Below are 13,421 nucleotides of genomic sequence, written 5' to 3'. Positions count from 1 at the left end.
ACTAAATTAGAGTTCAAATCAACTAAACAATATTTTAATTGATTTGAGATTTTGTCGAGTTAATTGAATTGTTGATCATTGACTACTGTGAATATTTTATGAATTCTAATAAACATGGGGTTCAAATGACTAGCCCTGTTCTAAAATTAGTTGTTGACTAGCTGTTGGGAGCCCCTCTATATAAGCATTGACTGTATTTTTTTTGGTAACTATGCATGAAATAATGACCATGAAAAACAACGATCAAGGGCTTTTGAAAGGCTTCTTCTATGAGCCGCTAGTATTGTCTTTTTTGTGTTTTAGTTTTACATATTTGCAAGAGGTTTCTTAGCCTAAAAAAGGGGATCCTTGGTGGGATTTATGGATTGTTTTTTCTTTTAAATCATTGATAACACAATCACACACGAGCACCACTCTAACATACTAATGATAACACAATCACACACGAGCACCACTCTAACATACTAATGAAATTTGATTTGGAGGTAAATGAGCTTTACCAAGCACTCCAACATCTGTCCTATTAAAAGGTTATGCCCTAAATTGTGAGACAGAACTTGTTACACAACTATGCAAAATGGTAGTCATATTTACAATGGTTCAAACTAATAAATAATGAAATGTATTTTTTTTTTTGGTAAATCCAGGTATTCGATTCTTTGGGTGACCGGCTCGGCCCAGTGAAAATTTTCCATCGGTTATCAGGATAAATTTGGAAAATGCTCACGTTGTTGGACACCGGTAGCCAACCTTCACAGGTCGTTCCTCGTTGATGAGAGTCATGCTCCACTCGAGTATTCAACCATGACTAGTAACGCAGCCGCTCTCCTAGTAGGCCCAAGGCCATGAGTAAGCATACTTCGCACTGCGTTTGCAACACGATCACTTTACTAGTGGGCCCAAGCCCATGAATAATGAAATGCATGTTAGATAATAAGGATGATTATTTTGTAGAAATAATGACATGCATGTTAGTTATATTTCCATTGGTTCAAGTTCATAAAGACAAGTATTGAAACATAAAATAAGTTAAATGTCTGAAGCCAATGGTGGTTGCGTCTAATAAGCTCTAATGTAGTGACTCAACACTTCTAGGAGCATCTTATTGATCTGAAGGGAAAAAAAGAGATATGCTCAGGAAACAAGGAGGATAGCCTCCTAAAAGGCCAAACAAAATACCATCAAGATCATGTAAGAGAAAGACTATGCATACGCTACAATTTCTTATATGAAACATAGATCTTCAATCATAATCATCAAGAGGGCTAGAAATATCTATGATCAAATAAATCTATCACCTCCGAAAACTCACTAAAGGTTAGTAGAAATGTTTTCCCTAACGAACTATTATGTATTTTATCATCGGCGGTGACAACCCACCGGATACGGCGGTGTGGCGGTCCCAACCGGATAAAAGCGTTGTTAGGTTGCAGGTACTGGTAAGCTGTGAATTGATGAATAATCCATTAAACTATTCTAATGCAGATTGTTCCCGGAACGTTCAAGCATCGTAATGTTTGGCGAGAATGTCTCCCGGGCAGACCACTCATACATCTTTCGAACTTGTGTAGTGCTGAATGAGATTCGCTACAGTCCATCTATCTCAACAGAAGAGTTCTCACAGTATAGGTCCCCGATTGGAAACTAAGAACAAATCTGAAACTAATAATCTAAGATTCGATGGAACTAAATGAACTCTCAGCGTAGTAGATATGATGATTAGGAGGAATTAGTATTTTGTGTGTCTGAGGCAAAAACGGAAGCGAAGGCAAGATGATAGAACTGGGTTTTAAGTTGTAAGGACATGGAAAGAGTAAAGCAAAAATGGAGCGGTATTATCAGTAGAGTAATAAAGGATGAAGTTGTAGAAGTAGTTAGAAAAGGGATAGAATTATAACCCTTAAAATAAAATGACGCGTGAAACGTAATTAACTATATGCACTCTAGTATAATTAGAAGAAGCTACCAAATCGAGAGTTTGGGAGGACTTAGATGAAATATTATAAAATATTAATGAAATGATTTTAATAGAGGTGAAATGGGATGGTGAGGAAAATGAAGAAGAGAATGGGGTTACAATGAGGAATGAGGAAGGAAAACTATATTAGATTTTGCGATAGCTATATTAGGCTAATATGTTTTTAAGGAAAGAGAAGAACACTTTCGCGATTAAAAAGTGAATAATAAATCTGAATTGACTTTCTTATGGTTAGGAAGAAGGATGAAAGATTTGTAAAGATTACGAAAGTTATCCTTGGAAAACACCACCCACATAGGGTAAGTAGGATATCATGTAACAAGAGATCGATAGAAAGAGAAAGAATATATCCTATAATTAAGTGGTGGAAGTTAAGGAAGGGAAAGAAAATATATTTAAGGAGAAGGTAAATCTGAAGGGTGATATATGATCTTCTGTCTGATGGGATAAGATGGTATCGAAGTTGAAAATAATAAATAAGAATATACTTAGTAAAGTCGACATGACTCTAAGTAAAGAATCTTGGTGGTGGAATGAAGTCTGAGAAAAGGAAAAAGGCAGATAGCTTATAAGGAATTATATATGAATTGAGAAAACTTAAAAAATACAATCTGATAGCGAGAAAGTGAAGCAAAAAATGAAACTTTTGAATGGTTATATCAAAATCGAAGGGAGGAAGAGACATTTATGTGAGAGAAAGGAAAATAAAAGATCTTAGCCAAATAAAATGTATTAAGAGATGAATGTGGAATTATTAATAATGGAAGATGAAGAGTTTCATAACTTTTAATGACTTTTAAGTTTTAAGTGACGACTTAACTTAGGTAATTTAAGTGGTCGAATGAGCATAGAAATTTTAATTTTATCGTAGAATTCGAAACTCGAATTAAAACAGACTTTGAATAGGAACAACGGAAAAGTCGTTGGACGGACGATATATTTGATAGGTATGGAAGTAGGGAAGCAAGGTATGAATGACTTACAAAAATTATTTAATACATGATATTGAAAATGAAAAATGCAGCTGAGGATAAATACAGTTCCTCGTATAAAACAAGGGAGGAGCGTCACAATTTACATAAAAGTGGGTGTATAACTAATAGTGTCAACACATTGGGAAAAAGTAATAGAAAAGATTAAAGGAGACGGTGTAAAAGAAATCAATTTGGTTCATGTTCATACAGTAAATATAGAGCTATCGTCTTCTTGGTGATTAATTGAAAATGGGAGCAAAATAACATCTAGCATGGTACGTTTACTTACATGAAATGATGTCGAGAGGGGTATCCCGGAAGAGAAAGAAGAATTAGAAGAGAGGTAGTAACGTATATTAATTAATTAAGGATATGTATTAGGATGTGACACTAGGTACAAAGACTTGGGAGTTGCATTTCCGATAAAGATAGGGTTGTTGCATCGCCTCTGAGTTCTATCCTTTTACACTAATTATGACGAACTCAACATACTCGTTGCATTGTTTTGAGATATTATTTTTGGTAAATGAAACACACGTGAGTAATGCTAATAGAATCTTGGAGAAACATTAGAGGGAAAAGTTTTAAGCTTAGTAGATTGAGACGTATATAAATTTAAGTTTAGATATTAGAAGTAATGAAACAATTGTTAAGATAGGAAGATGAGTCATGGGAGCGAGAGATTTAAATATTTAGGATCGTTTTGCAAAGCGAGGATTGAGAGATGTCTTATAGAATCTGAGTAAGATACGGGAAATGGAGGGTCAGTGTTTGAGTAAGTACCTCTTAAACTTAGGGTAAGATCTCATAAAACATGATTAGACCTGCTATGTTATATGAAGTCATTTGAATGTTGAAATTTCTATAAGCTCGCAGGAGAGGTGAGAGAGCATGTTAAGGTGGAGGTCGGAATGGAGCGAAATAAGATGAGGCGTTAGAGAGATTTCGGAAAAACACATGTTTGATAATGTTTAGATAAATGCTCGTATTTACCTGATTAAATAAACATGATAAATGAGGAATGAACCAAAAAAGGTCTAGCAAGAATAAGACAAGATAAAATTTATTTAGAGATATAGATAATGATAATAATATGAATAATGGCGTAAAGTTCATAATCTCTAAAATGCTTGGTTGTTGTTGTATTACTACCACCATGTTATTATTCTCTCTCATCTATCATCATCATTTTTTTGTATAATAAGCAACCATGATTCATAATATCAATCGTAGAATAATAATAACAGATGATACTTTAGTGTGAACCATCCAAGCATAACAAAATTAAGAGTCAGGCAATGACAAGACGAAAGAACAAGATAAAAAAAACAAGAACCAGTGAAATCTCCACTAGTTTAGAGTTCAACCAAAGTTATAAATGCTAGGCTCGAGTTTATGATAGCTGCATTTAACTCCAAATTGGGGATGGTTTTCTACATCATAAAATACCCACAACCTTACAAGCTCTTGTAAGGTTAGGATGCAAAACTTTCACTCTCATTACTTATTTTCCCACATGAGTGCATTCAAGAAATTACATCTACATCTATTATGAAAGCGGAATTTCCATTACCAAATCTAACCATAACAAGACCCCTCATTGCTCATTCTTATTATGGTTCTCACTTAGGCTAATGGATTCACCGTGCAAGCCAAAAGGAGGATCTTACCTTGGTTCTGAAGGTCGTGAATAGTGAGACACATTTTGAAGTGGATGTCTAAAATTGGCTAATCATGATTAATGGTGTTGCTTAAAATAAAATAAAGGGTTGGGAATTACAATAGCAAGGGTAGTAATTTAACAAAATCCATGTTCTTATGTCTCCATACCAAGATATGGATCAACCCATAAAGGAAAAAATTGTATCACATGCAGTTGAAATTATACTTACATTGTCATCGCCCTAATTCAAGAGACATAAACTATTTAGCACCCCAAATCTTACTGTGATACTTAACAATAAGAAGACACTACCTAAATCAGATGGCAAACTAGATTTGATCAAAAGGGTAATCGACAATCAAGAGAGGAGGGCAACTAGGGTTCCTTTTAGAAGTGGTTCTCATGCTTCTCCATGAGGGTTCACCGAGAACTTTTGTTGGAGGAATTGCTCGAAGACCGGTTGATGAGCAATGCCAGCATTGCACAAAGGGGCATCAAGGGGAGAGATGGGGTTGGAGCATCCCACTTCAGAGGTTACATGTGCATGAGAAGGAGATCGAGTCATCAATGACTGAGTCATGGTAAATGATTGGTCATGATGGTGGTGGGTCTTCGGTGCAAGCAATAGGGACGATGGAATCTTGCAGAGGGGGTAACTTCATGAATGGAGAGTGATAAGGTTAGAGGGGTCAGTTGAATCTTGCATAGATGACATGGGCAAGGGTGTTCAGGTTTCTAAATGCAATATGCCTTCCGTGGTGGAGAAGAAAATGCACAAGTTGTGGGAGAAAGAAAAGACTAGGGATTTAATTGGCAAATATTATAAAAAGGCCCTCCTAGTTCACAATTTACAATGTTTTTGGTTTTCTGTTTTTAAAATTATTACAGTTACAAAGAGAGTAAATGAATAGTCCAAATACCTTTGTGATAGAGATGGTGGTAATAATAAAATAATATGGCTGACATAAAGTGATCTTGGTCCAAATAAAATAAACTAGAGTTGACCTTATAAAATAAAGTGAATTTATCCATGATTAATGTAAAAAGATAACGACTTAGACCTGATCTTTGTATCTTTTGAGGAAATGCTTCGGTTAATCCGTCTGAAATCTTCACCCTTTTCATTACATTCTCATATATATCTTGATTAGTTCAATATACGCTACGTTAACACCTCTCTTTTCTAGAATTCTTTATATAATTTTCCTCAGGACTCTATCATAAGTTCTCTATGTCGACAAATATCAAATGTAAGTCTTGCTTATGTTCCCGATACTTTTCAATTAGTTGCCTGATAAGATGTTCTATTGTCGACCTTTCAGGTACAAATCCAAATTGATTTTTGATCACTCTCCTTCCTTAGTCTTTTTTCTATTTCTCTTTCTTAAAGTTTCATGGTATGACTCATTAGTTTAATACCCTTATATATTACATAATTTTGTACATCTTATTTATCTTATATAAGGGAACTAGAGTACTTACCCTTGTTAGACTTTTTTTAGTTTCCAATATTAGATTGAATAATTTTGTAAGTCATTCGATATCTTGTTTCCCGATACACTTCCATGTCTCTATCAGAATATCATTTGGTCCAACTATTTTTTTCATTTTGCATCCCATTTAAAGCTTGTTCTACTTCTGTAGTTTGAATTCTACGATAAGAATACTCATTTGACCTACTTAAATTACTAAGGTTAAGTTATCTAAACCTTCATTAAAAATTGATGAAAATGCATTTGCCATGCTCTTTTATTTCCTCATTATTTACTAGTACCTTTTGTATTTAATTTTTGATATAAGTGTTCAAAAGTTTCATTCTTAGCTTTATTCTGTTTGTCTGTTTTCTTGGTCTCTTTTATTTTTTTAAGTTTTTTTCGTTTTTAGAAGTATATAATACCTTATAGGTTGTCGTTTTTTCCTTTAATTTCTTCTGTACTTTCTCATTCCACCCTTAAGATTCTTTATCCGGTAGTGCATGTCTTGTTGACTCATCGAGTACAGACTACTATTTTCAACTTTGACACCATCTTATCACATGTCATATTCGAGTTGTTGTAATACTTGTACTCCTACTATCTCCTTAAATATGTTTTGCTTCCTATCTTTTAACTTCTACCACTTAATTCTAAGAGTCATGCATATTTTTTCTTAGGTAGCTAAGCTTTCTCCAGGGATAACCTTACAAGTTTTACAATCTTTCTATCCTTCTTTTTTGCCATAAGAAAGTCAATTTACGATTTCTTATTTTCACTTTTGAACGTGACCAAGTGTTCTACTTTTTTCTAAGAAATATATTAGCTATTATAAGGTCATATGCTATCGTAAAATCTAATATAGTTTTTCCTTCTTCATTCTTATTCCAAATCCATAACTCCCATACTCCCTATTATATTCCTCATTTTTCACTTGTACATGCCCATTTAGATCTACTCTTATTAAAATCATTTCAGTTGGTGAAATGGTTTATAATATCTCATGTAGGTTGTCCCAAAATCTAGATTTGGTGTGTTAATCTAATCCTATTCGAGATGCATATATACAAATTACATTAATAGTTTCTTTCACCACCACTATCTAGAGAGTTATAATCCTATTCTCCTTTCTAATTACTCTAACAACATCATCCTTTAGTAAACTATCAACAATAATACCTACTCCATTTCTTCTCATACTCTTTCTTATGTAGTATAACTTAAAACCTAAATTTTTCTATCTCTTTGCCTTCTCTTCTACTAATTTTGTCTCTTGCATACATAAAATATTAATTTTTCTCCTAATCATTATATCTATTATCTCCATTACTTTACTATTCCTAGATTCCATAATTAATTTTCCTATAATATTTGTTCCTATCCGACTCTTGCATATTTAACACTACATTTAAGTTTCACGGTCGGACTTGCAACGTGTTCCTTCCGAAGAACATCCTAGTATTAACACAATAGTTTGATTCATCCATTCATTGAATATTTGTCTGAAAGTCCATGTTGGCTGATATTCATCCGGATGTGGGACCGGCGATTTGTACTCATTCTCAAATCTTGAATAAAAATATGTGGCATCAAAAATGCTAAAACATTCAGACAAATAATTGGTTGGTTCAAGATTCTCATTTATGGTCAGAGGTTTTCAAGGATGATCTAATTATTTAATGACAATTAGTCAGCACTAGTGTGTTATTCATGGTTGCAAAAGTATGCTTCATTTTGGTAAATATTGATTTCTCCTCTTACATGTTCAGGATGATTCAATAGTCAAAGGAAAGTCATAAGCTTGGATTAGCTTTAAACATTTTTAGTGAACATGTCAGTATGTACATTATTTTCATTATTGAAAATCATAAATTTTAGGCATGCATAAAACTGTATACATTATTTTTTCTTCCCTATTAATGTTTTTAGTTGTCTAAATGTGGCTTTTGATCCATCTCCTTGGTTGAATTTTCTTTCTGTGGTGCCATATTTTTATTTGGAGTAGCATGTGACAATTCTTTCCAATTTTCCTCTTATGTTTTTCTGTATGGAAACCAAGTTTTAATGCTTTTCTGTTACTCAAATTAGATATCTATAACTGTCTGGAGCAATCACAGGGTAGATGCAGAAGTATCATGATGCAATTAATGTTGGCCGTTTTTTGTTGAAATTAACTACAGATGCTTCAATATTTTCCTATAGTTATGTCTATTCTGTCTGTCCAATAATTGGTTGCCTTAGGTACTTGTATTTATCTAGTTTCAGTCACTGGGCCAACCTCCAAATGAAGACCGCAACAACAATCTGAAGGAAGTTAGCAGCAGGGCAGTACCTGCATGCATTCTCAAGCCCCACCTTGAAAATATTTTTCAGCAAGCATCTTTTCAACAGGTATCATCCATTCCTTAACAAATTCATGCATGCCTGACTGAAATCTAACGACGAATTTTTTAGTTGTTTAGAACACTGACGTGCCTAAACTTTGTGGTTTTAATTGCCAGGATCTCATTATGAATCTGTTAAATAGCTTGCAGCAAAGCGAGATAATTGATTGTGAGTTTTAAGATATTCTTGTCGTGTTTTTTGAAAGATCAAAGTAGAAAATTCTGTTGAGCTATTCTTTTTCCTTTTTTTTTACTGCAGTTCCTTCCCAAGCTCAAAATGTGAAGAATGAGAAATTGGTAAGCATGCTATACTTTATACTCTTCGATCTTCATGATTATATGCTGTTGGTAGTATTATTCTGATTAGTTGTGTGTTTATCAGATTTCCATAGAAACATTTGGGTTATGCCAACTCTTGTATTATGCGAATTACTTTTGTTTATTAGATTCCAAGAGTCCAAGAGAGACATTTGGGGTTACCTCCTGTTCCAACTATGTTAATCTTGCAGCACATGGTTCTTGAGTGAATAGTAAATTACTATTTTACTAAAATTTTGCATTTGATTTTTCATTGCAAATGGAGTTGCTATAACATTGGCATTGCAGTTAATTTGTACAAAATGTAGAACCAATACATTCTATCAATTTATGTCCTACTCACTGCCTTACCACCTTTGGTGTCAGAATCACAAGAAAGATTGAAAGAGGAAAGAAAGAAAAATTATATGGTGACTTATTGTGGTAGTCATAACTTTATTCCTCTACTGGCAGCATATATGCATTTTGCTTTACTTATATCACGGAATAAATCACTCAAAATGGAGATTGAGAGATATAATAAATATGTAATTGATTACTATACGCAGGTAAACAAATGACTAATTCTGGTTGTTAAAGGGATGTTTTTGCACCACACTGCTCTTTTGTTGTTAAATTAGTACTTGTTCATCCTTTTTTTTCAGTTTAAATTGAGTGGAAATGATGTAAAGTATGGTTTATTGCTGATTAAGATTTATTTTTAATAGCTGGACGGTGTGAACAGCGAAAGGGAGCGCATACTACTGAGTAAAATCTCAGAGCTACAAGCCAGGTAGTTTCTCTTAGCTGTGTAGGTTATTCTAAATTAAAGGCATTTATAACAGACCAACTTTAGACTTACAAAATCATAATCAAAGTTTCCAATATGAATGATGAAGTATGATCTCATTTTGAGCTGAAATTAAATGTTAGTGATTCTCAAAATCATATTTTCATGCCTGCAACTGAATCCAAAATTTTATTATGGACCCTATGAATACTCCATGCATGTACCATTTTTTTTTGTTAGCTATAATAAGTGTTTTTTTTTAGAAAGAAACAAACAAGAGTCCCCTTAACAAGCACTAATTTTCTTGATGACAATGGCACCCTATATACATTTTTGCATTGTAGTTTAATAATGCAAAAATTTCCTTTTCCTTAAATATTGTTTCAAAAACTTTGTGGGATTTTTTTATTATAAACTTAATAATTAAAAAGGATAAAAATTTGAAACTTAGGAATGCAATATTATATTTGTGTTTTTAATCATGATTTCTCTACATTAATAGCATGAATCATGATTTCTCTAACTTGATAGCATGTAAGTTGAACAAGTAATTATTTTTTAGGATAATAAAATAATCTCTTTTCAATTTTTTTTTCTCGCAATTTTGGTTCTTTTAACATGAATGTGTACATTAGCCACTATATTATTTGACTATAGAATAATTCCCTTAATCTTATATAATTTTTTTTTTATCACCTATATCAGGCTCTGTCATCTATATTGAGCTTTGTATCATCTGTATCTAGCTTAGTATTGCCCCATGATGCGTAACTAACAAAAATGTCACATATCACTTGTGCCTCCCTTGTACAAGTTTCCAAATATTGTAGGCATTGTACATTTCAACCATATCAACAATAAAGAACAAATTTTACTCTATGAATAATTCATTTATCTAGAAGAATAACATATTTATTTTCCACTAGCAGGATTTTTTGCTTGTATTTTAAGTTAGAAGGTGGCCAGTAAAGCTGGATTATCATAATCATTTTTATTGATTAGATGACCAAATTATTCATTAATAAACACATAGGACCAAGTGAAACAAATATTTTACGATGCATGTCTCTTTAGATAACATGGACTCGCTATATTCTGCATTATACTAAACTGAACCTTACCACTATGCCTATTGTTTTGGTTTTCAATTCGGACTTTATTTAAAGGGACACATGTTTTTAAAAAACAGTTCCATATGGATTTATAATCTTTTGAATGCTAAGTTTATATGGTATTACATAAGTAAAGTTTTCTTCTATAATTGAGATTGTAATGTTGTGCTCCTAGGGCGCCTGATATCCAGTTGATTTATCTCTTCTTGTTGCAGGATGATTACCCTAACTGATGAACTTACTGTAGCAAAGCTGCTACATATTCAGGCAAGAAAAACTCTTTGATACTACTATAAGTTAGGAATGGCTTGATCATGCTAATACAGATATCTTATCATTTTTTATCTTTGCCTAAATTCTTGTTCTATCAATTTCTACCAGTATATGTTGGCTATGTGGGTATCTAGTATTAGTTATGGCAATCCCTTATTACTGGAAAAAGTAGCTGAGAGTAGATAATAGTTATGTTAGTGGTTTTATATTCTTTTATTTGTTTCCACCAACAAGAGAAGCGGATGCTTTGGAATGCGATATTAAAAGTTAGTCTCTTTTATAATACTCTTTCTATTTGTAGGATAGGGAATTATAGTTTTTACCAGTTACATTTCTAGACAAACTGCCATTTCTGTTTGTACCAGTTAAATTTACCATTATTAGTTGTCCAGGTTTAGTTCTAAGGCTGTTCTATGATTTGCTTATCCTGCTTGTGCATGTATAGTATTTTTAATGACCAAAGGACGAACATATTCTACGGATTGTAACATAATGAGTTAAGAGAAAAGCAGAGCCATTGAATGGGATGCTTATATGTTTTTCCTTTTATTTATCACTTGGCTTAGCCAATTGCTTTCGTGCATTTTTCAGTTACAACAAGAGTTAAATGCATTGTATAACCATGAAGAGAACAAGAGGAATGAAGAGATAGAAGAATGTTGATCAAGTTCCTACATCCTGGAGGTTTTGGATCTTTTTATCATGCCAGAAATATAGATATTCCTGGCTGAGATCTCTTCCACGTACTTTCTTGTTACCTATCTTAAGAAGATCTAATAGAAAGGAACTAACGAAGATCAATTTCTTGGCTCTCACACTGGGGCATATGGCTTGGTCTGTTGGAGATCATATTGTCCGACGCTACAAAATGTTCAGGATCATGATGTACAATGTAAGCTGTTAGGTTTTCTGTGGTTCCAATTTTGGGAAAATTCCATTTATTTAAATTTGGGAGAAAGCACTGTGTTGCTGTAACGCGTTGCATCAAGTTGTATTTGTACAGTGCTGCAAAGTCTGTCCTTTCTCTCTTTTCCGGTGGTGTCAAGTTGTATTTGTACAGTGCTACGAGTCTCTGGTTTCTCTCTTTTTCAGGTGCTTTGTTGCCTTGGATTTGAAGTTAAGAAGTTTGAAGATCAAGCGGTTGAAGCTGCTTTTGCAAGTCTTATTTATTGTATTCAAACTTCATGGTATTATAATAATCATATTCATATTCATTTGCTTTGTCACGAGTCATATATACATTTCCTTAGCTATGTATTTCAATTTATGAATCGTGATTATAGGACGCCTGCTTTTTCTCATTTGAGCATGTGAACACCAACCAGATGCTAAAGCTACATCCTGATCTCTTTCATTGTTTGAGCATGTGTCGGACACTCAGCAGGTGTTTCGATTGCCTTTGCTCGTCTGAGTTTCATCTACCATGCAGTACCAATATTTATCGTCGTGTGTTCTTGAGAATCCATACGAAAGGAAGATAGCTCTAACAAGGTCTTCATCAACTATAGATTGATTATCCTCAAGAATACTGTGGACACGATATTTTGGCATCTAAATGAATGAGATAGACTATTTTAGATGTAGTTCAGGCATTGAGAGCTCAATTAACTGTTAGTTGTTTGGGAGGCCTGTACTATCATTCTAAGTAATTCAACAAGTGAAAGGAGGTAAATTTAGTCATGCTTAAAGACAATAATTTAAACCGCTACTTATCCCAGAGGGTCTTCGGTTGGAATACGCAATTTTAGAGGACCATCATATTAAACCGGCACTCTAGATCAAAAGGGGTTTTTTTTTTAATATTAAAAGTAAAAAAACATTCTATTTTTTTTTATCGAAATTACCCTAATGATTAAAAAAAGGTAATTTCGATAAAAAAAAAACTTATGCATAGAGTATTTTTATATAAAAAAGCTTTATTAAATATCTAAACTTAATTAAAATCATTTTAGCATCGTCAAAATTGTTTTTTATTTTTTTATTTTTTTTAAAAACACTTTTTAGTATTTTGATTATTAAGGGGGTGTTTTGAATTATTATTATTTTTTTCTAAGCTAAGCAGGCTTTTCTGAGTTGCTTGTCGTGGGAACTCATCAGCAGCTCTTTCTTCAATTTGCTGAGTTGCTGGTCGTGTCAACAAGCTAAGCATTCATTAACTCGGCTAGCATTCATTACCCACTTCCATTACAAGTTCAACTCGACTAGTTCATCCTCTCTTTTCGAATATGCTCACCGTTCCAGAACACACTCCTTGCCAACGAAAAACACCACCAGTTTTAGCAGTCAGATGTCAATCACCAACAGTGCTGGAGATGCGGATCATATTGAGATATATATAGGCAATTTAGCGCATTCAGATTTAGGAATTCATCAAAACGCACTTTACTTATTTACTGAAGGATAAACTTAAATTTTTTACTCTTTAGATTCCTATCCCTTCGGTCTTTTTTCTCTTCTCTTCGCTTTCTTTTCTATTAT

At 33.3% G+C, this 13,421-nt stretch overlaps 1 protein-coding gene across 2 annotated transcripts in view; it reads left to right on the top strand.

Moving 5' to 3' along the window:
- LOC121970021 (serine/threonine-protein kinase 26-like) overlaps window positions 1-11,974 on the top strand; it is a 73,561-nt gene extending 61,587 nt beyond the window's left edge. Inside the window, exons 17-22 of one of the 2 annotated variants that reach the window (XM_042520407.1) lie at window positions 8,347-8,478; window positions 8,589-8,640; window positions 8,731-8,768; window positions 9,497-9,561; window positions 10,886-10,937; window positions 11,535-11,974. In XM_042520407.1, the coding sequence (XP_042376341.1) occupies window positions 8,347-8,478; window positions 8,589-8,640; window positions 8,731-8,768; window positions 9,497-9,561; window positions 10,886-10,937; window positions 11,535-11,606 (411 nt within the window). In that variant the 3' untranslated portion in view covers window positions 11,607-11,974. The remainder of the gene's footprint in view (window positions 1-8,346; window positions 8,479-8,588; window positions 8,641-8,730; window positions 8,769-9,496; window positions 9,562-10,885; window positions 10,938-11,534) is intronic. The other variant, XM_042520408.1, reaches the window with a different exon arrangement.
- The last annotated feature ends 1,447 nt before the right edge of the window (window positions 11,975-13,421 follow it).

This window comes from Zingiber officinale, chromosome 4A (genome assembly GCF_018446385.1).
Source record: "Zingiber officinale cultivar Zhangliang chromosome 4A, Zo_v1.1, whole genome shotgun sequence".
Classification (NCBI taxonomy): Eukaryota; Viridiplantae; Streptophyta; class Magnoliopsida; order Zingiberales; family Zingiberaceae; genus Zingiber; species Zingiber officinale.
The sequence above is the reverse complement of the archived record's forward strand: the minus strand, read 5'-3'. Positions and strand labels throughout refer to the sequence as shown.